This window comes from Sinocyclocheilus rhinocerous, unplaced genomic scaffold (assembly GCF_001515625.1).
Source record: "Sinocyclocheilus rhinocerous isolate Xijiao unplaced genomic scaffold, SAMN03320098_v1.1 scaffold1247, whole genome shotgun sequence".
Lineage (NCBI taxonomy): Eukaryota > Metazoa > Chordata > Actinopteri > Cypriniformes > Cyprinidae > Sinocyclocheilus > Sinocyclocheilus rhinocerous.
In genome coordinates this window covers 262,691-284,507 of record NW_015630573.1, presented here as the reverse complement: position 1 = coordinate 284,507, position 21,817 = coordinate 262,691, and the positions used below count along the sequence as shown (strand labels likewise).

General features: G+C 38.7%; 3 protein-coding genes across 7 annotated transcripts in view; all 3 read right to left on the bottom strand.

Moving 5' to 3' along the window:
• Window positions 1–276: 276 nt before the first annotated feature.
• Window positions 277–8,143, bottom strand: sp3b (Sp3b transcription factor). 5 transcript variants are annotated; one of them, XM_016553057.1, is made up of 7 exons: window positions 7,816–8,143; window positions 6,949–7,066; window positions 4,964–5,061; window positions 2,274–3,459; window positions 1,709–1,889; window positions 1,427–1,623; window positions 277–1,271 (listed from the first exon to the last, which is right to left on the bottom strand). In XM_016553057.1, exons 1-7 carry the CDS (start codon window positions 8,101–8,103, stop codon window positions 994–996), a joined length of 2,346 nt encoding a protein of 781 aa, XP_016408543.1. In that variant the 5' UTR covers window positions 8,104–8,143; the 3' UTR covers window positions 277–993. The 5 variants fall into 5 exon arrangements, with proteins under 5 accessions (XP_016408543.1, XP_016408545.1, XP_016408546.1 ...); XM_016553059.1 differs by lacking the exon at window positions 7,816–8,143 and having other exon boundaries at window positions 6,949–7,122; XM_016553060.1 differs by lacking the exons at window positions 6,949–7,066; window positions 7,816–8,143 and adding an exon at window positions 5,363–5,485.
• Window positions 8,144–11,387: 3,244 nt separating this feature from the next.
• LOC107740596 (obg-like ATPase 1) lies at window positions 11,388–15,595 on the bottom strand. Its single transcript, XM_016553067.1, has 9 exons — window positions 15,534–15,595; window positions 15,338–15,438; window positions 14,624–14,767; window positions 14,396–14,523; window positions 13,324–13,378; window positions 13,033–13,173; window positions 12,057–12,153; window positions 11,843–11,965; window positions 11,388–11,751 (listed from the first exon to the last, which is right to left on the bottom strand). The coding sequence occupies exons 1-9, from the start codon at window positions 15,546–15,548 to the stop codon at window positions 11,650–11,652; spliced, it is 906 nt and encodes a 301-aa protein (XP_016408553.1). The 5' UTR covers window positions 15,549–15,595; the 3' UTR covers window positions 11,388–11,649.
• A 2,495-nt stretch (window positions 15,596–18,090) lies between these two features.
• LOC107740589 (integral membrane protein GPR155-like) overlaps window positions 18,091–21,817 on the bottom strand; it is a 10,209-nt gene continuing 6,482 nt past the window's right edge. Inside the window, exons 12-17 of the mRNA XM_016553055.1 lie at window positions 21,155–21,226; window positions 20,969–21,072; window positions 20,770–20,865; window positions 20,603–20,667; window positions 20,373–20,510; window positions 18,091–19,546 (exon numbers count right to left, since the gene is read on the bottom strand). Coding sequence (XP_016408541.1) covers window positions 19,498–19,546; window positions 20,373–20,510; window positions 20,603–20,667; window positions 20,770–20,865; window positions 20,969–21,072; window positions 21,155–21,226 — 524 coding nt within the window. The 3' untranslated portion in view covers window positions 18,091–19,497. The remainder of the gene's footprint in view (window positions 19,547–20,372; window positions 20,511–20,602; window positions 20,668–20,769; window positions 20,866–20,968; window positions 21,073–21,154; window positions 21,227–21,817) is intronic.

The following is a 21,817-nucleotide window of genomic DNA, read 5'->3' as shown; positions in this document are numbered from 1 at the left end:
CATAGGAAGGTTTCCGACTTTAATTGTGTTGCATTTGAAAAAAGAAAAAAAAAAAAAGAAAAAAAAAAATTGTACAAAAGTAACATCAAATTTTACACGTTTAAAAAGTAATCAAAACGAGGAGTCTTTGATACAACAGAATCAGTATTCAACTACATAAATTGTGGCTATAAACAGCTTGGGGCTGAAGAAAACAAAAAGAAAAGGAAGATACATTATGAATGTTACAAGGATAATCTGGAGAGCAATAAGAGCAACGATACAAGAAAAAGGAAGTTTATTACACGATTGTTTTACTCTGCCGCCTGATGTCTTGTTCAAGTTGCATGTGGGCAGCAGAACAATGAAATCAGAAGATCCTCGAACAAGATCCAGAGGACATGTGACCAAGAGCGCAAAGACCACTAACATGACATCAAATAAAAATAAAAGCAAGAGTGAAGACACATTTAGACAAAGGCCAGCTGAGAGGGAGGAGGATAAAATTGGACAGATCATGAGTAAATCTCCCTCACAGCAGACAGTGTCCTTCTCCTGCTGTCATTCTCACAGAACAGTCTCACTGTAATCATTCTCACACACACATCCTGGCTTTCCGTGTACCATAACATCCATTACACAGTCACACTCTCTAATGATCATCCCCTGAACATATACATGAGCAAAAGTAAAAACACATGCAACTCCAGCATTTTATACTACAGATTATGATACAAAATAAGGCATTTCCGTGTATGTACTTGTGTATGAGCGCGAGTTAATATGAGCATGTAGATGCATACGTGTGTGTGTGTGTCTCAGCAGAAACTGGAACCACATTTAATGTCATTTTTTGCCTTGTTTGTACAAAAGACTGCTATTGAACATAAATGGATGTCATTTTTAAAATATATATATTTATAATATATATATATATATATTTTTTTTTTTTATCATATATATAAAAATTGATAGTGAAAAGCAGACGAGCTGTGAAAGTGGGCATGATTTTGGTCACTCCATGACCTCGCTGGCAGAGACAGTGACCAACTGGAGCGGGAGGTTGGAGTTTGAAAGAAGGTCCTGGGTGCCAGCCTGCTGCAGATTGGTGAGGATGAGAGTGGCTCCACCCCCTGTGATGATGGTGTCCGAGGGGGCAGCAGTTTCTGTGTGACCTGCCCCAGTGTTGGAGTTTAGCCCTTTTTTGTTCTGGTGAGTTTTAATGTGTTTGGCCAAATGGTCGCTGCGCATAAAACGTTTCGAGCACTCTGGGCACACAAACTTCTTCTCTCCTGAAAAACAAAAATAAGTGTAAAACAACATTCAATATAGAACTACTGGAACTAGAGAAGCAAACAAAATTGACAGTGTTAGATCCTCATGTATAATGGGTCCAAATGAAATATGATGTAATTCTAGATCCTGATCTCTTCCAGTGTGCCCATACCTGTGTGTGTTCTGCGGTGACGCTGGAGTTCGTCGCTGCGGGTGAATCTCTTGCCACAGTAACTCCACGAGCAAATGAAGGGTCTCTCTCCTGAATGCCAGCGCAGGTGAGCTCGAAGGTGAGACGTCTTACCATACACCTTACCGCACCCTGGGATATGACAAATGTGTTGTTTCTTCTTTCCCATACTTGAACCTCTGAAATTATACAAAAGTGTTACAAAAAAATAATTATTCAGCTGTTAGAACAGGATTTGAGCCTCTGCATCAACATATACATTACCTTCCTCCAGCCTCTTTGCAGTTGGGGCAAGTGCAGGCTACTCTACGTAGTCTCTTTCCTTCTAGGCCGGTCCCCTCCTTATCCTCCTCAACCAACCGCACATGCAGATGTGACAAATCATTGGTGTTCAGGGTGGAATTTGGCCAATCATCAGACTCTGGCTCCTCTTTAATTTGAATATCTGCACAAACAGAAAGGGGAGAATCATTTAAAACAGATTAAGACAATCAAGAAAGTTCCCAAAATAAAACAGCTACACAATATATTTAAAAAAGTATTTAGGACTAATTTAATGAATTTAGCTATTTCATTCAAACAGGCTTCCCACACCTTCAACCAATGAATTTCCATGACTTCAAGTCATTAACTATATAAAGAATTTAAAGTTTCATAAAAACGGTTGCACTCACAAAAAGCTCTTTTTTTCTTTTAAGATGAGCATAAATATTTATAACATTCAAATATTACACTTGTATTTCTATTAACTTTTTTTTTTTTTTTGATTTAACTAATTAACTACTTATTTTTAAGTATCTTTGTAAATATAAAGTATGTTTCTGCATACCTGAGTGGCTTTCCGTGTTCTCGTCTTGCTGGTACTGACCAACAGAATTGACTGTGACTGTCTGAAGGTTCGGGATCTGTCCCAACGCGCCTGTGGTGCCAGTCTGCCCAAGAGAAAGGGTCTGCACAGGGGCAAGGGTAATTTGGGGGGATGAGACCCCACTAGCAGCCGGCAGCTGTAGATTCTGCAGGTTTTGAACCCCTTGAACTTGGAAGGTCTGCCACTGGATCTGGCCGGTGGGAGAGACAGTTTGGGCTTGGATCAGAAACGTACCAGCATTCAACAGCTGCACGCTTTGTAGTGTCTGCGCCGCTCCATCCACCGTCTGCGCTGGTAAGAGCTGCACCACCTGTTCACCGCCAGCCGTGTGGTTCTGCTGGATGTAAGATAGATCCTGCTGCCCGGCTGATAAAGCAGTGGCTTGGGTGAGAACGCCAGTCCCATCTATCGTCTCGGGGAGCGACATCGTCATGGAAGAGGTGGTGGTTGGCACAAAGGCATTAGCGTTGTTGGCGTTAAGTGGCTCTGTGCATTTGCTGTCACCCTGGTTATCGCTTGTTGAGGTGGTGGGACCAGTCATGATGAGCTGGCCATCCGCAGTAATGCTTGTCGCTATGGTCTGAGCACCAGCCAACCCCAAAGACTCGAGATCCACGTTACTCAAGCTATTTATTGGCACTAACGTGATGTTGCCCGGCAGCCCCACCGGTACATTAGCGACAACCTGGCCCTGTGCGCCAAACCCTGAGCCGGCCAGTGAGACAGTGGGAATCTGCTGCACGTGCCCACTTTGACTCAGCAGGCCCTGGAGGTCATTAGCATTGGTGGCTGTAGCAATGCCCTGCGTCCCATCCGGAAGGATAGTAATGTCAGTACCCAGCGTGCTTCCATCTGCAGTGGGTGCTGCATAGCTTAGTGAAGTCCCATCCGTCCCCTGCAGCTGAGGGATGACCTGATACTGCACCCCATTGGCACCGGTGCCATCCACACCCGCAGTCACAAAAACGGGCTGGGTCTGCCCTGCCATAGTCTGTAGTGGCACCACATATTGCCCGTTGCTGCCCAGAAGTCCTCCGCTGGGTACCTGCACTACTGCTGGCTCGTCTTTCACTGAGCTCACAGGCGTTAGAACCTCCCAGCGATCAGAGGAGCCCGTCAACTGGATGGCCGTGAGGCCTGTGGTCTGCTGTGAGGTGGAGATATTACTAATATATTAGTACAAGTGCTTCATGACAAATTGTACCATACACACACAACAATTAGTCTAAAGGCCTGTTCACGCCAAAAACGATAACTACATTAAGCGTTCACACCAATGGACAATAACATACTGTTTATAAGCAACCTGTGCTGCAGTTAGCTTATCTGCTTCAAGTCCAGTGGATTCTGATTGTCTGTCAATGTCTTTATAGTTCATCAGCTGTAAAAAAAATCATTCTGAAAGTGAATCAAATTATATTGTTCCTCGATATTGTGTCGTTAACATTATAGCTGTGGTGTAAACTTCCCTATTCTCACAGAAAAATTATTATTATTATTGTCCTTGGTGTCAACAGGCCTGAACAAAGATAAATTTTTTTTTTTACAAAATTCAAGTCACTATGGAATAGAAAATTATGCATTAAGGTATAATTGTAATAAGCTTTAATGTCATAATGTCGATATAAAATATTAATGCCCAAAAATTAATCCGAGCAAGCATCAGACCTCAATAAGGATAACATTTTTAACTAATAATTATAGCATGTTAAACACAGTACTTAAAGTCATGGTGAAACAGAAGTAGCAACAGATCTTTTCTTTTGTAATGTAACATACATCTGAGTGTAGTATATTATCGAAATAGGAAAAATGAAAGGACAGGGACTTGGTTCTATCTATTGTTTTTTAGTTGGGTTTTGCACTTAAAAAAAAAAAAGAGGCAGATGAAGGAGAGCTTGCAGGGGTGGGTTTTGGGGAAGACCTGCACTGGACACCACAGAGAAGTCTGATGCTTTCACCAGAATATTCAGTTATGACAAGTTGATTAGACAGTACAAGGTCAAAGCATTAAACTTATGCAAAACAATAAACTTATAATTTATAAATTAAACACATGCACGTATTAATTGTTCACAGTGGGATCTAACAACACGAATTTTAAAAACAGATGGGGGAATTTTAATTTCATGCCGACTTTAATCTTAAGAGCTGTCATTCAGGACTTTAGTTCAGTTGTCTTTTTAATAGCGAACATTAACGTCTTTCAACGACTGTGCGTCTCCCAGAAAAGGCAAAATAAATTATCTATATTACTTCAAAAGACAAGAGCAAATGACAAAAGGTGACAAAGAGCTTCTGTTTGCCTGGTCTGTGCACGCAACCGCTCCAGGGGGAATGGTGGAGCTGTGGAGGATATGTGACAGCCTGGGCAGGGGTGGAGGCTTCTCCCGGTGGAGGGGTCCTCCCCTATCGTGGGGGTGACCCGGGATCACCGCAGGTAAAGCGGGCAAGGCGACGGTGGCGAGTCTGTCCGACCCACAATGGGCGGGTTTAAAAGGGTAAGAAAGTGGGTGGCCGTACAAAGCGAAGGCTCACAGGAAGTGTTCGACTTTCCCCCTATTTTTAAAACGTGTGAACTTCACCAAAACACCACAACACCCCGCAAGACAGCGCCGGGGATGCGACAAACCAACAGAGGGATTCCATACCTGGTCCTGGGCGCCGCTGGCCGGCTGCAGAAAGTCGCTCTGACTGCTGTCCACGTCCAAGGCAGCCATTTCCTGCTGTTTCGCTGGCTGTTCTGGGGCTACGGAGACACAGCGAGAGAAAAAACTCAAAACAAATTCATGCTCAACGAACTCCCACCTCGAAAAGGCGGAGATTAGCCGCCAAACCGCCTGGAATTTAAACGCATCAGGCGGTTCTTTCTGCTTTCGCATTGCCTGAGCAACAATCTTTTCGAATGTTTACTTTGTTAAAGTGAGGCTAGCTGGCTAACGGTTAGCGTCGCTGCTGAGAAAGATTAAACACTGACCTAGCTCGCTTTGCTAATGGCTCTCCAAACTCACCGGCGGTGCTGTGCTTCGATCGGGCTAAGTGTTACGTACCAGTCATAGCGTGAAAAGGTAAAAAAATCGGAGGTTTATCTGTTCATTTAAACTCCCAACATGATTGTTTTAATCAAAGGCGGGCTGTGATCGGAGATTCGGGTCGATTTTTTTCTTATTTTTGATTGACGGTGCGGGAAAAACAAAAGGTGGGGCTTCGGAGATTACTAGTAAAATTTGCGTCACGTAAACGGAAGACCCGCCTTTCTTCTACGACGTGATTGGCTGCGTGATTCGACCCCCTGGACGCGGAGTGGTCAAAGCCGTACGTCTGTCAATTTCATGGCAAGAGCGTTTCCTGTTTGTTGTTCGCTTCGCAGATGCGGAGAGAGTCTTTGGAAATCTAGCTGGAATTGTTCACGTATGGCAGGAAGTTAGTTGCAACTCTGGTGGCCATTACACTACTAGACGTATTGAGAAACATTTAGTACAAGGTGTACAATGTCACAACATTGTTGTACGTTCAAATTAAAAGGTTTCACAAAATATATTTAATTTTTTAAACAATTTGAAAGATTAGATTAAGACGTTTGCTATGTATGTAAATTAACTAGTTTCGTTTTGATCCACAGTGCAGCCCTGCTAGGTATCGCTTGCCCGAGTTTACGTGTCGGTTTAACCACCTGGGTAAACAGTGCTTTGAGGAAACAGCTGTGACTCCGGATGTCCTTAGGGGCCAACTGTATCATAATACTCTACCGCCTCATACAGCTCATCTATGTCCTGTACGCATTAACAACACAATTACATTTCATATGGCTGTTTTGAACAATTCGATAATACCGCCAAGTCTGAGCAATTCTTCCTCAAAGTTTTCTCTCAACAATGTTTTAGAGTTTTTAACAACTGAAGTCTTTTTCAACCTCTTCCACCGGGTGCCCCCTGTCCAGCAAGAATAACCTAAATCAAGTTTCTACATTTAAGTTTATATACAATAAATGAATTTACTTTAAAACCCTCTATGGCTCATAACTATGTAATATATATACAAGCCTAAAGTAAAAAGTAATAATACTAGTTACTAGTCAGAAACAAACAGATCCACACAGAATTGCATAGTTACAATTATTGTTACCAATAAAATAATATACAGAACATTAATAAGTGAAGTGACGTGGCCAAGTATGGTGACCCATACTCGGAATTAGTGCTCTGCATTTATCCCATCCAAAGTGCACACACACAGCAGTGAACACACACCCAGAGCAGTGGGCAGCCATTTTTTGCTGCTGTGCCCGGGGAGCAGTTGGGGTTCGGTACCTCAGTCATGGTATTGAAGGAGGGAGAGAGCGCTGTACATTCACTCCCCCCACAACCTTTGGGTTACGAGTCCGACTCCCTAACCATTAGGCCACGACTTCCCCACTAATAATAAACTAATACTAGCCACTTTAAAAAAAGTTACTAGTTTGGTGCATTTATGTTAAAAAATTTTTAAAAAAAAAACTGCTACCACAAGTCTCTGTATTCCAGTCACATCCAGATCTACCTACCTAACATATCACAATAAGAATTAAAACACCCTCAATGTCAGTATATGTAAAAGCAACTAAAAAGTTAATGAAGTAGAAAACAATAAAACACACTTTCAATCTTTGGTTCTACTTTCCAGCCACGCTGCTTCAAGTCTTGGATGGTTTGGCATTCTCCGTCTCTGGTGTTGGGCTCCTCCGTCTGGCATCCCATTTCACGACTTGTCTTGGGCTGACAGTACAGAGATAGATTAATTTTAACATGTATAATATCAAAACCATAAGACAAATAAACTTAACAGTATAATATACAGAGTAAGTAGCCACTTATGGGCACAATTTGTCCTTTAAAGGGGTCATATGATGCTTTTTTAAAGATCATAATGGCTCTGACCGTGGTTCGCTGGAGTCCCAAAGCCTTAGAAATAGCTTTATAACCCTTTCCAGACTGATACATGTCAAGTATTTTGTTTCTTATCTGTTCTTGAATTTCTTTAGATTGCGGCATGATGTGTTATTCTTTAAGCATGCTTCACTTTGTCAGACAGGTTCTATTTAAAGGGGTCATATGATGCGATTTCAATTTTTCCTTTCTCTTTGGAGTGTTACAAGCTCTTGGTGCATAAAGAAGATCTGTAAAGTTGCAAAGAGTAAAGTCTCAAATCCAACGAGATATTCTTTATAAAAGGAAAAAAAAAAAAACTATATCTCAATCAATACAAAAAACAGCCCTAATTTGATCATAATTTAGAAGTAATATGCCATTATCGATCCTGTTTTTGACCCACTCTTTGAAACACTGTTTTGGGAGGACTGCTGCATTCAAGACTTGGAAGTGCCCACTGCTATGATTGGGTAACAGTTTAGAGTGAATAAATAAAACAATATAGGTCATTTTGGTTAAAAACGTAATAAAATAAATTATAAGTACATATCAAACAAAAAGCAATAGTGACAAATGGTAAAAACATTGTTACTCACACTTGTGTGTTGCGACATTACTGTCGGATCCAATATGGATGGCACTGCATCATTTTTAATTTTCAGTCTCTCTGAAAAGCCTGCATCAAACTGTGACTTGTTTGAAAATGAATCCGCAGTAAAATGAAGCGAACAAATAAACAGTGTCTTATTTACGTGATCTGGAACTGCATCCAAAATAAAATTCATCCACTCTTTCCTAATGTTAGGATCACAAGGAAGGCAATGCAAAGACTGTGTTTTCCCACAGCTTGGCACTGCACAGCGTCTTGCTATCCTCGGAGGCATCTCTATCGTTTTGTTGCTCGAGTAATCCTTTTTTCCAATTAAAGCGTTACCTAAAGAAAAAAAAAAACAAGAAAAGCCAATTCACACTGACGTTAAAGGGCTAGTTCACCCAAAAATGAAAATTTGATGTTTATCTGCTTACCCCCAGGTCTGTGCAAGAAACTGAACAGTATTTATATAGTTTTTTACTTCTGATTCACCGCAATGTCCGAACTGTCCTGAGCACGTTCTCAACAGCCGGCGCGTGATTGCAGACTTTTAAGTGCATTACCGACACTTATCTCTCAAATGGACCATTGACACTCCTAATTGAGATTGTAGATAGAGTGTCAATGGTCCAGTTGAGAGATAGGTGGCAGTAATGCACTTATAAGTCTGTGATCCGCCGTAAAGCAAGAAGAAGAAGACGCATCAGGCGCCGGCTGTTTGAAAGCAAATGTGTTTTGTAAGCTCTTGATACAATTAACAAAATAAATAAAGAGACTGCTCATTCTTTATCTGCATATTTAATGCACAAATATTTTAGGTCATATTTTAAATTCAAAAAGTGGTGTGGAAAATACTTTTATAGCTTTGCTCTCCTGCTGTGTTCATAAAATTGTTAGGGGTCAAACTGACCCTCATTGATTTCCATGCAATTCACCAAAAATTAACACTATGAAATACACTAAAGATTCATGTAAAAGACAGAAATCTTTATTATACATTTTTATTATTACAAAAATGTGTTAAAAAGAAGTCAACTTGACCAACATATTTTTACGTTCAGAATTAGCTGCATAGACACAAAATAAAAACACTTCTTTTATGTTTTTTTGTTATGATTACTTGTAGTGACTATTGAAACACCAAGGAAAACTTTAAATAGTATCTAGAATTTGTATACTTAGTGTAAATAGAATTTATTGCTATTTATTTGTACATAACTATTTTGTTGTCTGGATCTTAAACACTTGTGAGGTTATAAGCTTTTAAGTGCTGCAACAGACTATTAATTGAGTTTCAATAAACTAACAACCAAAAACATTTTCTGACTTTTAAACTCAAATAGATTTCTCCATAGTTCTCCATAGAATTCTCCATAGATGATTCTTAAGTCTGCCTTCAATTTAGTAAATTCTCATATAATTTTACATAAAAGACTTTGACAAGCTACAATAAAGTGTTTTGTTGTTGTTGTTTTACCTGACGCTGTTTTTCAGTGTTGGTTTTTGGCAAATTGCATGGAAACCATTGTGGAAAAAACTGTGTACAGCCTTTTCTAAAACACATCTGTGTTGAGACTTTGCATGCACATTCATGGTCCTAAATTGACCGGAAAGTCAAGAAAAAAAGTAGTTTGACCAGTATTTCCAGCAAACCGAAACCGAATGCGTGTCAAAAACAAACCACCAAAACAAGTAAACTAAACAAGAGAGAACCCGGCGACTTCATTTCAGGTAAGGGTCGTGAAACCTGCCTCTCTCAGCACTAGTGCTTCAAAAGCTTTGACGAGACTCAATCAATGGGCGTGGAGAGATGGGAGGGTACGCGGTGGGAAATAAGAGCGTGAGACATTGAGCAGACAACATACACCAAAAGGAGAAACACTTACCAGAAGCCGTAGGTTGGGTAAAACTCTGAGCTGTTGTGATAAAAGTTGGCACCCCGTGCGTCTAGCTTTAGAAAAAGATTAACAGATATTTCCCATACGTGACATTTAACCGCAAACCTACCGCCTGCAGCCTACGTCTAGCTCTGACAGGGTCACGGGGGAAGCCGTGCAGTATCTTTGTATTAATGCATTGTGGACATTTACGATTAATTGTCAACAACGCCGATGTCTAAAAGGCCGCCACCTCTCATATGAAGATGTACTGACGTGAAAATACCTTCGTGTCCATTACAATTCAGAATAAACAAACTCCTTGTTAGTTTTAAACGAAATAAGCCTCGCACCGTGCCCCATATAATAAAAACACGGATGCCATCAGTGTCTTCGATCTTGTGTAAAACGATTTAGTGCTTTAATGTTTGTTCTTATACAATTACAGGACCAGCTGTCTGTTTCTTACTGAGTTGAGGAAATAGTACGTTACACCCGCAGGTCCGCAGTGTTGAACTAAAGCTCCCTGTACAATGTTTTGGCGCTCGTTCGCTTACGTCATTAACCTGCGTCCAAAATAGAGTGGACAAGTCTAACGTTAGGGGAAATTAGCGCATTCTCAAAAACTAAAAGGCATTGGTTGGCTCGTTTATTGATTTATTAAATTGCTGAGACAACTGACCTGAATTCTGTGTACAGAACAATGCATTTGTGCATTCTAATGCGTGCATATTTGCTTTGATTCAGCGTTTGCTTGCAAAATGTAAAGGCATAAAAGCCAAGCAGGGGCACTTGTGTTAAAACTTATCAAGCCCATCGGCACCGCTTCCTCTTTTGAACGGCAGGTTAGGATTCTTGAGAAAGCCCATTTTCATCTGCTCATAATTCGGGAAGCTCTCCTTTGTAAAATGCTCGTTGCACACAAACAAGCCGGTGGTATCGGTAGTTGATGGTCAGCCCAACACCTACAGCCAGCGTTGAGCTCTTTCAGCGTTGCGAGGGAAGCAATGCAAATGCTGCTTGTTTTGGAACCATATAAAAGCACATTTTCGACCAATGCTTCTAAATGGTCATTCATTCCGCCTGTCAATCAAAATATAAGGCCACGCCCTCTCACGAGTATTGGGGGCGGTACTTACATGACGCAGTGACGTACAAATCATAAAAGTTCAATCAAACAGCAAATCAAAGCTAAAAATTGAATTCTACAAAATATTTTTCTCCCGGATGCTTTCAGTTAGATTGTATAATTTATTTGTTTAGTTTTGGATAAAAATGACCTTAAATCAACCACTATAAACTGTTAACTACACCTCTATAAATGTTTGTTTCACATCAGCTTAATACCATAAAGTATAGAGGCCTGTACTTAAAAAAAAACTTTTTATCACACAATTCAGACTTTTTCTCGTGATTAATTTTTTTGTGTTGCTGCCACGGAATAAAAAAATAAAGTAATGGCAACATTTTATCTCACAATTCTGACTTATTTTTGTGATTGCCAAGTTTATGTCTTTCAATATAAAATATTAACTTATAAAAACCCTGAATTGGGAAATAGAAATTTGCAATTACCTTTTTATTGATTTATTTTTTAAATCCTGTGGCGTAAACAGCTTCCATAATAAATCCCATCCATACTGTTTGATTACTCAATGACTAAAACATCTAGAAATGTTTTATGTTTCTAAAACATCTAGAAACATCTAGACAATTGGGAAAGAACCTTCAACAGAAAACACTTTGGTCTGAGGAAGTGTTTTATTAGAATAAACTGCTGTGTGACATGCAGCTTTTGTAAGCAGACCAGCCATTTCATTAATTTCAGCCATCAGCCAAAATAATAAAATAAAAAATGTACTTAATACACCACTAAGGTGCGATTGTGTTTTAAATGTTCCAAAGCCATAAATGAAGAGACTGAGCATGTGCCATAGACAGTACTGTCCATCCAACTGGCTTCACTTCTTTTTGGGCTGATTAGGTGTGTTGAATTTGAAGAAGATGATGTCACCATCTTCTACAATGTAGTTCCGCCCCTGTTGTCTGTATTTCCCTGCAGCCTGCAAGTATTTGACAACATTATCAGTTCAGTGTTCAACCTTTAACAAGCCACGCTATTTTATGTCATCAAGCACACCATTAAGATCTTACTTTAACTGCGTTTTCATTGCCTTCCTCCTTAAAGTCTGCAAACTTCATGACTTCGGCCATGATGAAGCCTTTTTCAAAGTCTGTGTGGATCTTTCCAGCTGCTTGCGGGGCCTTGGTGCCTTTCTGTAAGGTGTTCAAACACATGCATAATATTTTAGAGGTGCAACAGAATATATCGGTATTAAATGAATTTCTGAACATGTGCTTTGCTCACCCTGATGGTCCATGCACGGACTTCGTCGGGTCCTGCTGTGAAGAAGTACTCCAGCTGCAGGGCTGCATACCCACTCTTGATGATCTTAGTCAGAACACTGAAACAAAGAATTAAAAATTCACAACGTGAAAAACACGAAGGGAAAAATTATGATATCACTATAGAATAAGCATGATGACCTGAAGTATGACTGACTACAGCATTTAGAGCACTGTTGAAAAAATGCTTTTTGCATGTGAAAAAGTATTACATTTCTTAAAGGAATAGTTCATCCAAAATTTATATTTAATCACATGCAGGCTATCACTAAAAATATTCTCTAACACTAGAACTCTCAATTATATTTCTATTCTATCTACTTGTTTTCTTTTTATGAAAATACAAAAAAATCAAACCAAAAAAACTTGACCCTCTAACACTAGCATTCTCTATTCTTGTCCTATTCTACTTACTTGTTTTCTTTTTATGTAAGTTTCTTTGGATAAAAGCGTCTGTTCAATGATTAAATGTAAATGTAATGTAAATGTATCCGAGATGTACCTGAGTTTATTTATTCATTCTCCATCAGAACAGATTTGGAGAAATGTAGCATTACATCACTTGCTCACCAATGGATCCACTGGAGTGAATGGGTGCCGTCAAAGTGAGAGTTTAAACAGCTGATAAAAGCATCTGATAACAGCAATCCACACAAGCTTTTTGCTGATTAATTGACGTTAATTGAAGGAGTGGAGTCAAGTTGATTACTTGTGCATTATTGCAATGCTTTTATCAGCTGTTTGAACTCTCATTCTGACGGCACCCATTCACTGCAGAGAAGACACTGGTGAGAAAGTGATGTAGTTTCCCCTTTCTCCAAATCTGATCCAATGAAGAAACAAACTCGTCTACATCTTGGCTGGCAAATTTTCCTTTTTTGGATGAACTAATCTTTTAAATTCAGCAAAGAGGAAACAGAAGGAGAGCAAATCCTGACCTCTGTGTTTTGTTCTCCTCACAATATTTCTGTTTCTCTTCATCAGTCATATCCTGATACTTGCTCTCAAATCCCCCACTGAACGGGATGACCAGCGCACCTGGATCATGAATGTCAACCCACTCTTTGATCTTCGCCAACCTACAAAACAAAAAAAGCGGTCCTAAACTCAGATTTCCTGGAGGCTGATAGCCACAAAACACAAGCATCCATCAATTTGGACTATTATACACAGTTATTTAGAGTGAATCATTTCTACATTATACCTACCATACTGCTTTGCATGTTTACTGGAGTGATGACACCGGAGAATTGATTTCTTGACAATCACAATCTGGAAGCAGTCCTGTTAAAGGGATAGTTGCACCAAAAATCTAAACTCTGTCACTATTTACTCACTCTCATGTTGTTACAAACCTGTATGCATTTCTTTCTTTTGCTGAGCACGAAAGAAGATATTTTGAAGAATACTGTATTTTTTGTTCATACAATGGAAGTCAATGGGAACCATAAGTGTATATTTAGCAAAAATGTTTAGTCCTTAAAAATATCTTCTGTGTTCCACAAAAGAATAAAAGTCATACAAGTTTGGAATGACGTGAGGATGAGTAAATGGTGACCGATTTTTCATTTTTGGGTCAACTATACCTTTAAGAGGCCACACAACATATCTGTCAGGCTTTGATATAACAGTTAGTTATTCAAAGTTATACACAGCATTCAATTAACACATATGACGTTTGAAAATCAGTTTCATTTTAGTTGGACAAGCAAAAGAGTCCAAACTAAAAACGTAACTGAAAAGCACAACACCACAATGGGCATTCCGAGTTTAAACAGCTCCATCATTTAAATTTGAAAATAATCTAGATCTGTCAAATCACGCTGCAATGTATATGTCTGAAATGTGGCATTTACTATATAGGCAATAGTGAACGAGATAAAGATTTTGTACGAGCACACAGGTTTGTTTGCTGTCAATACATACGGCTACAACTGTGTGTTTATACATAAATGAACATTAGGAGAACTTTGGGATAACATTAAAGGCTGAATTTAGATATTTAAAATACAAACATGGAACAAAACATCAGGTTTCTCAGGCGTGAATTAAATCCAAGATTTAAAGAGGATGCATGTCAGATAACTGTCACAATGTCAATTTACATTTGCTGTAGAAGTTTTCATGGCTTTTTGGAAATTTCATGAGGGTTTTTTTTTTTCCATGTTGTCGAACTATTTAATTCCTCTTTCCAACTACATTGTAACTAGCAGATAAATTTCACGTACAGCAGATATGAAGTTCATAAAATCTAAAAAAATAAACATATTCAGAAATGGTTTGAAATAGCTATCTACTTACGTGTCATGTGAAAGATGGCATCACAGGCACTGATGTGAGAGAGGAAGGCGTTACCCAAACCCTGGCCTGCGTGAGCACCTTTCACCAAGCCAGCAATATCCACCACGTTCAGAAACGCCGGAACCTTACTTGAGTGAAATATAAAAAAGAAATTAAGATCATGTCACTGATGACTAGAATTAAAAGTAAGCTGCTGATAACTGTATTATGCAGACATGCAGTGGGTACCTGGCTGGTTTATGGTACTGGGAGAGGAAGTCAAAGCGCTCATCTGGAATGGGCACACGGCTCTCATTTGGGTCAATGGTGCAAAAGGGAAAATTCTCAGCCGCTGCCTCACTCTTTGTAAGAACATTGAAGAACGTTGACTTTCTGAAAGCACAAACAAATGAATTGAGATAAGTGATGAGAACATGGATCGCTGACACTTTGTTATGCATAATACATGCAAACTAGATACTTGGTTTGTACCTTACTTCACCGCTGTATAAAAAAAGTATGTTCCATATAGTATGAATAAAATTCGGACATATCACTGCCATCATGTTGTCACGGTCACATGACCTACCAGCATTGGTTGCATTTTTACCAACCGTTTTGCAAATACTATGAATTTTATGCATACTCTTTGGTGAACGTGCATACTATATAGCATGGAAGGCGGCAAATTCGGACACAGCCTGACTTCGTAGCCATTCAAAAACTATTTCCCATCCTGTAGCAGGATGATGTCATTTTCATAATGCACCATGATCATGAGTCATCATCCTTATAATAATTTCACACAATACAGCAGGATAGGTTTCCAATAAGCACGAATAAAACGCAACTAGGTCAAGCATTCACACTTTATCATTCTGACACTATTTCACTGTTGACTTCAAACCAATTGATCCAGCGCACATGCATACAGCCAGAATGCCAGCTGGGACTGACACACACCCTACATTTGGTAACCCAACGATTCCAATTTTCAAGGAAGTCCCGAAACGTCCAATCAGGGGGGGCTGTTTTGGTCCATCTCCTCCCTTCTTTGGAGGCATCTGTGGAAAAAAAAAACAATAATACCTACTTTCACTTTAATGCATTACATAATTATTCAAGCAAAATAACCAGGAATACACTACAACTACCACACCTTTTTAGGAGCCATGGTTAATGCTGTCAGTACTCTCTTGCAATATTACCAATGGAGTATATTTTGCATAATTAAGATGCGGTAGAAGCCAGGCAACGTGTAACTTCTTCGCCTGGCTAACTGCAGTAACTAGTTGCCATTTCACGACAGTGAAACCAATGGCACCAGGTTCCCAAAATAGCCCCCGCATTGAGTGTAAACTGACCAACCTTATGCACTGCAAGAGAGGCTAAATATATGCCCCTCCCTGACAAGTAAGAGAAGGCATACGTGTATCATATCAGTCACTGTTTATAAATCTCTGCGCCACTGCCAACTGACAGCCGGGTTAGTAGAGGTAGGGGTGCTTCATTACTCGCTAGGAAGCCAACAGAGACCCACATGTGCATCCAGAGCATCAATACCCCCATTCCCAATTCATTAGTGTGTATAGCTGGTTAGCATGCCGGTCAAATGAAGGGGCCAATATGCAATAAAACAGACCATTTAAACAAAAATAGCACGTTTAAGCGATGCATACATAAATAAGATAAAACCTATTCTTATATCACCTTGATATCACACTATGTCTTGTCAGCAGATGGGGAATTTCGCTGTGCCCAAATGAACACACGTTGCTCCACACTTCGGCCGATTAAACGGAAAGAATGTGTATACCGGAAGAGCCCTGAATCCTCACATTGTGATTGGTCGAAACGAGTTACGATGTAATGACGTTAGGGTAAACGCACGTAAACGCATAAGTAAGAAACCAAACAAGAGTATTATCATGTAAAGCATTTATTTTATTTGATGTTATTTAATATGTAATATATATATATATATATATTATTAACCCAATTATTTTTTTCACCATTTTTCTCTGTTCTGAGCGTGCAGGTCTGAGTGTGCAGTTGGGTCTCCGGGCCTGCAGCTTCACCCTACTCATTATCATAGCAGTCACTTTAAGCAGGGCAGAAGGAAAGTCTGTGATTAAGCAAGTTTGTAGGAGTAAATGGCAGCAATACTGGAACTCAGGTAAAAAAGGAAGACATTTTTATATTATACAAAGTAACATAAAACAAGGTAAAATTAAGCATCATATGAATAGGAAGGACTTCATTACATTTACAAGATTAAGAATGGGTCATACTAATCTTAATGCAACACTTCATATAATTGGCGAACATAATTCTGGTTTATGTAATACATGTCACGAAATGGAAACTGTTGAGCATGTTTTGATTAGATATTAAAAAAAAATATGAACAGGAAAGAATTGATCTTATAAGAGATATGCAAGCTTTGGGTATTATGGAATTTACTTTATATAATATTTTAAAGGCAGAAGTAGAATTTGATAAAACAATTACAGCTTTAATGAAGTTCCTGAGAAATAGCGGTCTAAAGAAGAGAATATAAAAAACTTCCTTGTGTTCATCTTTATCACACTCCAGTACAGTAGGTGGCGGTATGCACCTTTCCAGTTGGTTTGCAACCCGCCAATAAATCCACAGAAGAAGAATATGATCTCACACACTCCAGAAGATGCTTGGAAACAAATGTTGAATTCTAATGAGTCTAGTTGTTTCACTAGTTGTTAAGTATCTCACTAACTGTAAGGTTTTGAGACAAAAAGTAAAGTTACACGATTGTTCACCCACATTTACAATATGTCATTGCAGTAGGCAAGTTGTCAGACCACGTGGCATATGTAAACAGACGATGCTAATGTTTTTCTTAGAACTAAATCCACTTCTCTGAGGCATTCTTGCAATTACTTTTAACCAAGGTTCCTGCTTCTGCAACCCCAGGACCAGTTACGGTTCCAAAGCTCTGTGTCATGGCAGCTCCTCCAGTTGCAAAGCTTTCCAGAGGTTCCTGACATGACCAACCCGGTCACACTGATGCCCGACATGTCCACCACAAAGGGGCTTCCTGCTAAAGCTGCTCTGGTCCAAGAGGATTCTGTCACAGCTGCATCAGACGATCCTCTCACGTCCTCAGTGTTTCCTGTCACTGGTGTGTCATATTAAAAATTACACAAAAATTGTGTGTTGTTTTAGCAGGGAAATATATGATCTGGAAATATTAACCATTTCTATTATGCTTGAGTTCTTGAGAGGTTATGCCTCCTGTTTTACTAGTTTATGTTTATCACTTTGAATGTTAATTAATTTGAATAATACATCCGGCCAACCTAAGTAATAAGTAGCATCTCAAGAGGAGTGACACTATGGCCCTCCATTTACTATTTGAAGCCCACAGGGATATGGCAACCCATTTTAACATTTAATACACCTGACTCTGCTAGTCGTAATTTCGTTTTGACTAGAGAAAAATACGAATTCCAGATATCTATTCCACAATATTGAGTAATTATGACTAGTCAAAATATACACTGAAGATATCTAGTGTTATTTTGACTAGCCATAATATACACTGAAGATCATCCCAAATGTAATAGTGTTGAGTTTCTGTTACAGAACTTGTTTGAGAGATTGTCAGTTAGTGGGCTAAATTCTTATATAAATAAATCAATCACTATCAAATTGCCTTTTAAAACATTGCCCTTTAAACACATAAAACCTGCTCTGCATTTGCCATTTAATTGGTACAGCTTTTGACACGGTTTTTGACTTTAATGTATGAACAGTATTACAGAATTTTTTTTTTTTACATAAAATTAAACAGTTTATGACATCAACAAAGAAATAAACAATAACTTTTCACCAGTGACTGCCCTCCTGCTTTCTAAATGTCATTTCACCTATCTAGATTTAAATTTATGATATACATAAATGCCATCACCTATATAGATTAACACCAGCAAAACAAATTTACATACTTAAAAGATGCTTAATAAGAGAATTTTCACTTTAGTCAACATTAAGGTACATAAAATAATGCTGTAGATTGAAAATGGAGTGACCCCATTGTAAATTCCAGATTGTCCTGAATTTATGCTTAGTTAGCTCTAAGAACGTAACTGTAGGATAATTTTAGGTTTGTAAACATGTCTTGCATGGCTTTGCTACAAGGCCGTATAGTCTTGTCATTAAGACAAGGCTGACAAGTAACACAAAGCATACAATTCAAATCCCAGTCAGAAGTGTTTTTACAGAACTTGTGTAGACAGCATATTTCAGTGTTTCAGCGACCATTTCATCATAATTAATGTAATTATAATAATTAGTTCACATTCATGTTCTGTTCCAAAACCTTCTAAAGCAGCATCCTTGTCGACTATTTAGAAACACAACCCTGTGCACCATACAAATAGGGTACTGCATAGGAGACTCAACTTGCAAGATGAGCATATATAAGAATAATACCCATAAATACATAGCACACATAAATACAGGACAAAATAACACATTTTTAATTTGCCTCTTGAACTTATTTCTCACTTTAGATTGTCTCAGTGTATTCTGGGCTTGCGTTTCCACAAAGTCTACATGCTAAGCTGCCTTAAAATACGGTTAAAATTACAGCAGCATAACCATGTTGCTCACCTTTCATAACAGCCTTTTGCCGAAGCATGCCTATGATGCCTTAAAAAATGCTGCCTCCATAGGCAGCTCACTAGGATTTGGAACAGAGCAAGTGTGTGTGTAATTTGAGGGCTATTGAATGAGATAAAGGGAGAGTTCTGTGCTCTTTGCATGCCATGCATAGTAATTCAAGAAGTACAACAAATACTGATGAGAGAACAACTTGTTTCATAGCTCAGTCATAATTCAGTCTATTTAGTTCTTTCGTGGGCTTGTGTCACATTATAAAGTGGAGGTACATTTGAAGCAATATCACAGGGAATTGGAAGCCATATATATGGGTCACATGGAGTAAGACACCACTCTTCTGCAGCTGTGTCCTGAAGGCAAGGCCGCGCCTTTCTGTCTTAGCCACGCCCACACACAGGAGCCAATGAACTCACTGCCAGTATACTACACCATACTCATACCCCAGTGAGTACACCTGTCAATCAAAGAAAGGATTCACCAACTGGTCCGGTGAGAGATTCAGAAGACCCGCTAGGAAGAAAGTGAGAGAAACAGATAAAAGAGAAAATGGACAGGAAATGTCAGAAGGGAGATTTAAAGATGAAGTGTGTGATTTTTTTTTCACACTTCACCTTTTAATGTAGATTCACCTTTATTGTTGATTCCCCAAACAGTGTAAACCTGTGACTGGCACTATTTAGTTTGCTAGAGCATCCTCACAGAAAATGTGTAAATATAAATCTACAAATTGCTAAAATATATGACTGGTCTGTATTATGTTATATTAATTTAATAACAAATTCCTGGTGGTCTTCCATCTCTTTCCCCATAATTTATCGTCCACACTGTCCTATGAAGAAAAATGGCCCATAAATAAACTGATAATAATATGTGTGTTTGTGATCCCCAACTGGAGAATGTGGCATGTGGAAAAATGCAAAGAAAGTGCAAAAATGAAAATGCAATAGAAAACATCTATAGCGCAGTGCAACAATACTGCTTCAAATTATTAATTAAAATGATTCCAGTTTAACCAATTATAAAATATATGAACATTAAACATCTCAAACACAGATTCACCAGGGATATCATCATTAACTAAAACTAAAAGGAAAAATACAACCATAAAATCATGTTTGTCATTGAGAAAAGTATATGAAATAAAAGAAAATATTTAAAAAAAATCATATTTAATATATAATAATTCTAAAGAAATCATTTCTCATTCATTTTCTTTTAGCTTAACTTGAAGTACTAAAATAACTCAAACTAAACCTGAAATAAAAATCTATAAAAACTATACAGACATATATAAAATATAAAACAACACTGATACTAAATTAATACTGACACTCACCCTCTATTGCGAACAATATCCTGAACGCACTGATCTTTGTGGTATCTCACAAACTGTGTACAGGTCAGTCGTATTTCCTCAGGAACAACAGCAGACTCAGGGCTTTCATCCTCACCAAAACCACACAGAGCAGCCAGCCTACAAACACAGAACACTGTTGCTGAGGCTACATCCAAAAATTGGCACATAAGAGTATAGAATAATAACACAACATAACATGGCTGTTTCACCTCTTTTTGAATGGAAGAATAATAAGATTCTCATCTAACCCAAAAATTCCAAAGGAAACAAAACCCTGATGGAGAAATAGGATATTTTAAATATTAACAGCAGCTCTTCATATGCATCTAGCTCCATCTGTATAAGTTTGCAGTGAGAAATGTGTGGCTGTGATCACCTGTCCATAATTGGCTACAGCACAAAAGAACTGCAGTTCGAGGTAAAGTCGTCCTGGATCAGCATTGAACAACCACCACAGACAACTGGACAGGTTCTGAATTATAGAAATAAACAGTCCCAAATAAATGTGGCGTGTGTATGTATGTGTTTTTTGGGAGTGTAATGTCTTTCTCATACAGTATGTGGAGTGGACATACAGCCAGCATGCTGACAACGAGGAGCAGGCAGAGGAGCACATGTCGAGCTATCTGTCTCTCCTCCTGCACACGTGAAGAGCTTGACGCCTCTCTCAGGAAAATCCCTAGAAGAGAAACGCACTTTTATTTTCCCTGATGAAACTTTATTTAATAATTTGATAAAGGATAAAAATGAAATATTTCAACCTGCTGAAGGCACTGGCGGGTCATTAAGATGCCCAACTATCATATCTGGCATGGGTTCACTGCAACAAACATCTGTCAGCAAAAAAAGGTTATCCTACACATACATTCTAGAAATATATGCAGTACTGTCACCTTACTATAAGGAATAGTTCACCCAAAAATGAAAACCACCCTCAGGCTATCCAAGATGTAGATGAGTTTGTTTCTTTACTGAAACAGATTTGGAGAATTTTTGCATTACATGACTTGTTCACAAATGGATCCTCTGCAGTTAATGGGTGCCATCAAAATGAGCTCACACAGCTAACCAAAAGATCACAATAATCCACAATAATTAAACAAACATGCAACTTTTCACTTTGCAGGATGTTAACTAAGAGTAACGCAATTTCAATTCTCTGTGTGTATGTGCTGTACATGTGGAAGAATTGACAATAAAGCAGACTTGACTCGACTTGACTTGACTTGAGCAAGTGATGTAATTCTAAATTTCTCCAAATCTGTTCTGATGATAAAACTCATCTACATCTTGGATGGCCTTAGAGTGTATACATTTTCAGCAAATGTTCATTTTTTTGGGTGAACTATTCCTATAAAAGGATAGTTAACTAAAAACTGAAAATTTAAAGGGGTCATATGATGCTGCTAAAAAGAACATTATTT

Bases quoted from the DNA above. Each gene is read 5' to 3' on its own strand.
- sp3b (XM_016553057.1), bottom strand. From the start codon at position 8,103: ATGCCTCCGAGGATAGCAAGACGCTGTGCAGTGCCAAGCTGTGGGAAA. The intron at 3,460-4,963 runs GTATGGAATCCC...TCCACCTCACAG, and splicing joins CCAGCGGCGCCCAGGACCAG to CAGACCACAGGCCTCACGGC. The intron at 1,890-2,273 runs GTATGCAGAAAC...CTGTTTGTGCAG, and splicing joins GAACACGGAAAGCCACTCAG to ATATTCAAATTAAAGAGGAG.
- LOC107740596 (XM_016553067.1), bottom strand. The intron at 13,379-14,395 runs GTAAGTAGATAG...TCCCTTTAACAG, and splicing joins TGCCATCTTTCACATGACAC to GACTGCTTCCAGATTGTGAT. The intron at 11,752-11,842 runs GTAAGATCTTAA...AAATACTTGCAG, and splicing joins GCAATGAAAACGCAGTTAAA to GCTGCAGGGAAATACAGACA.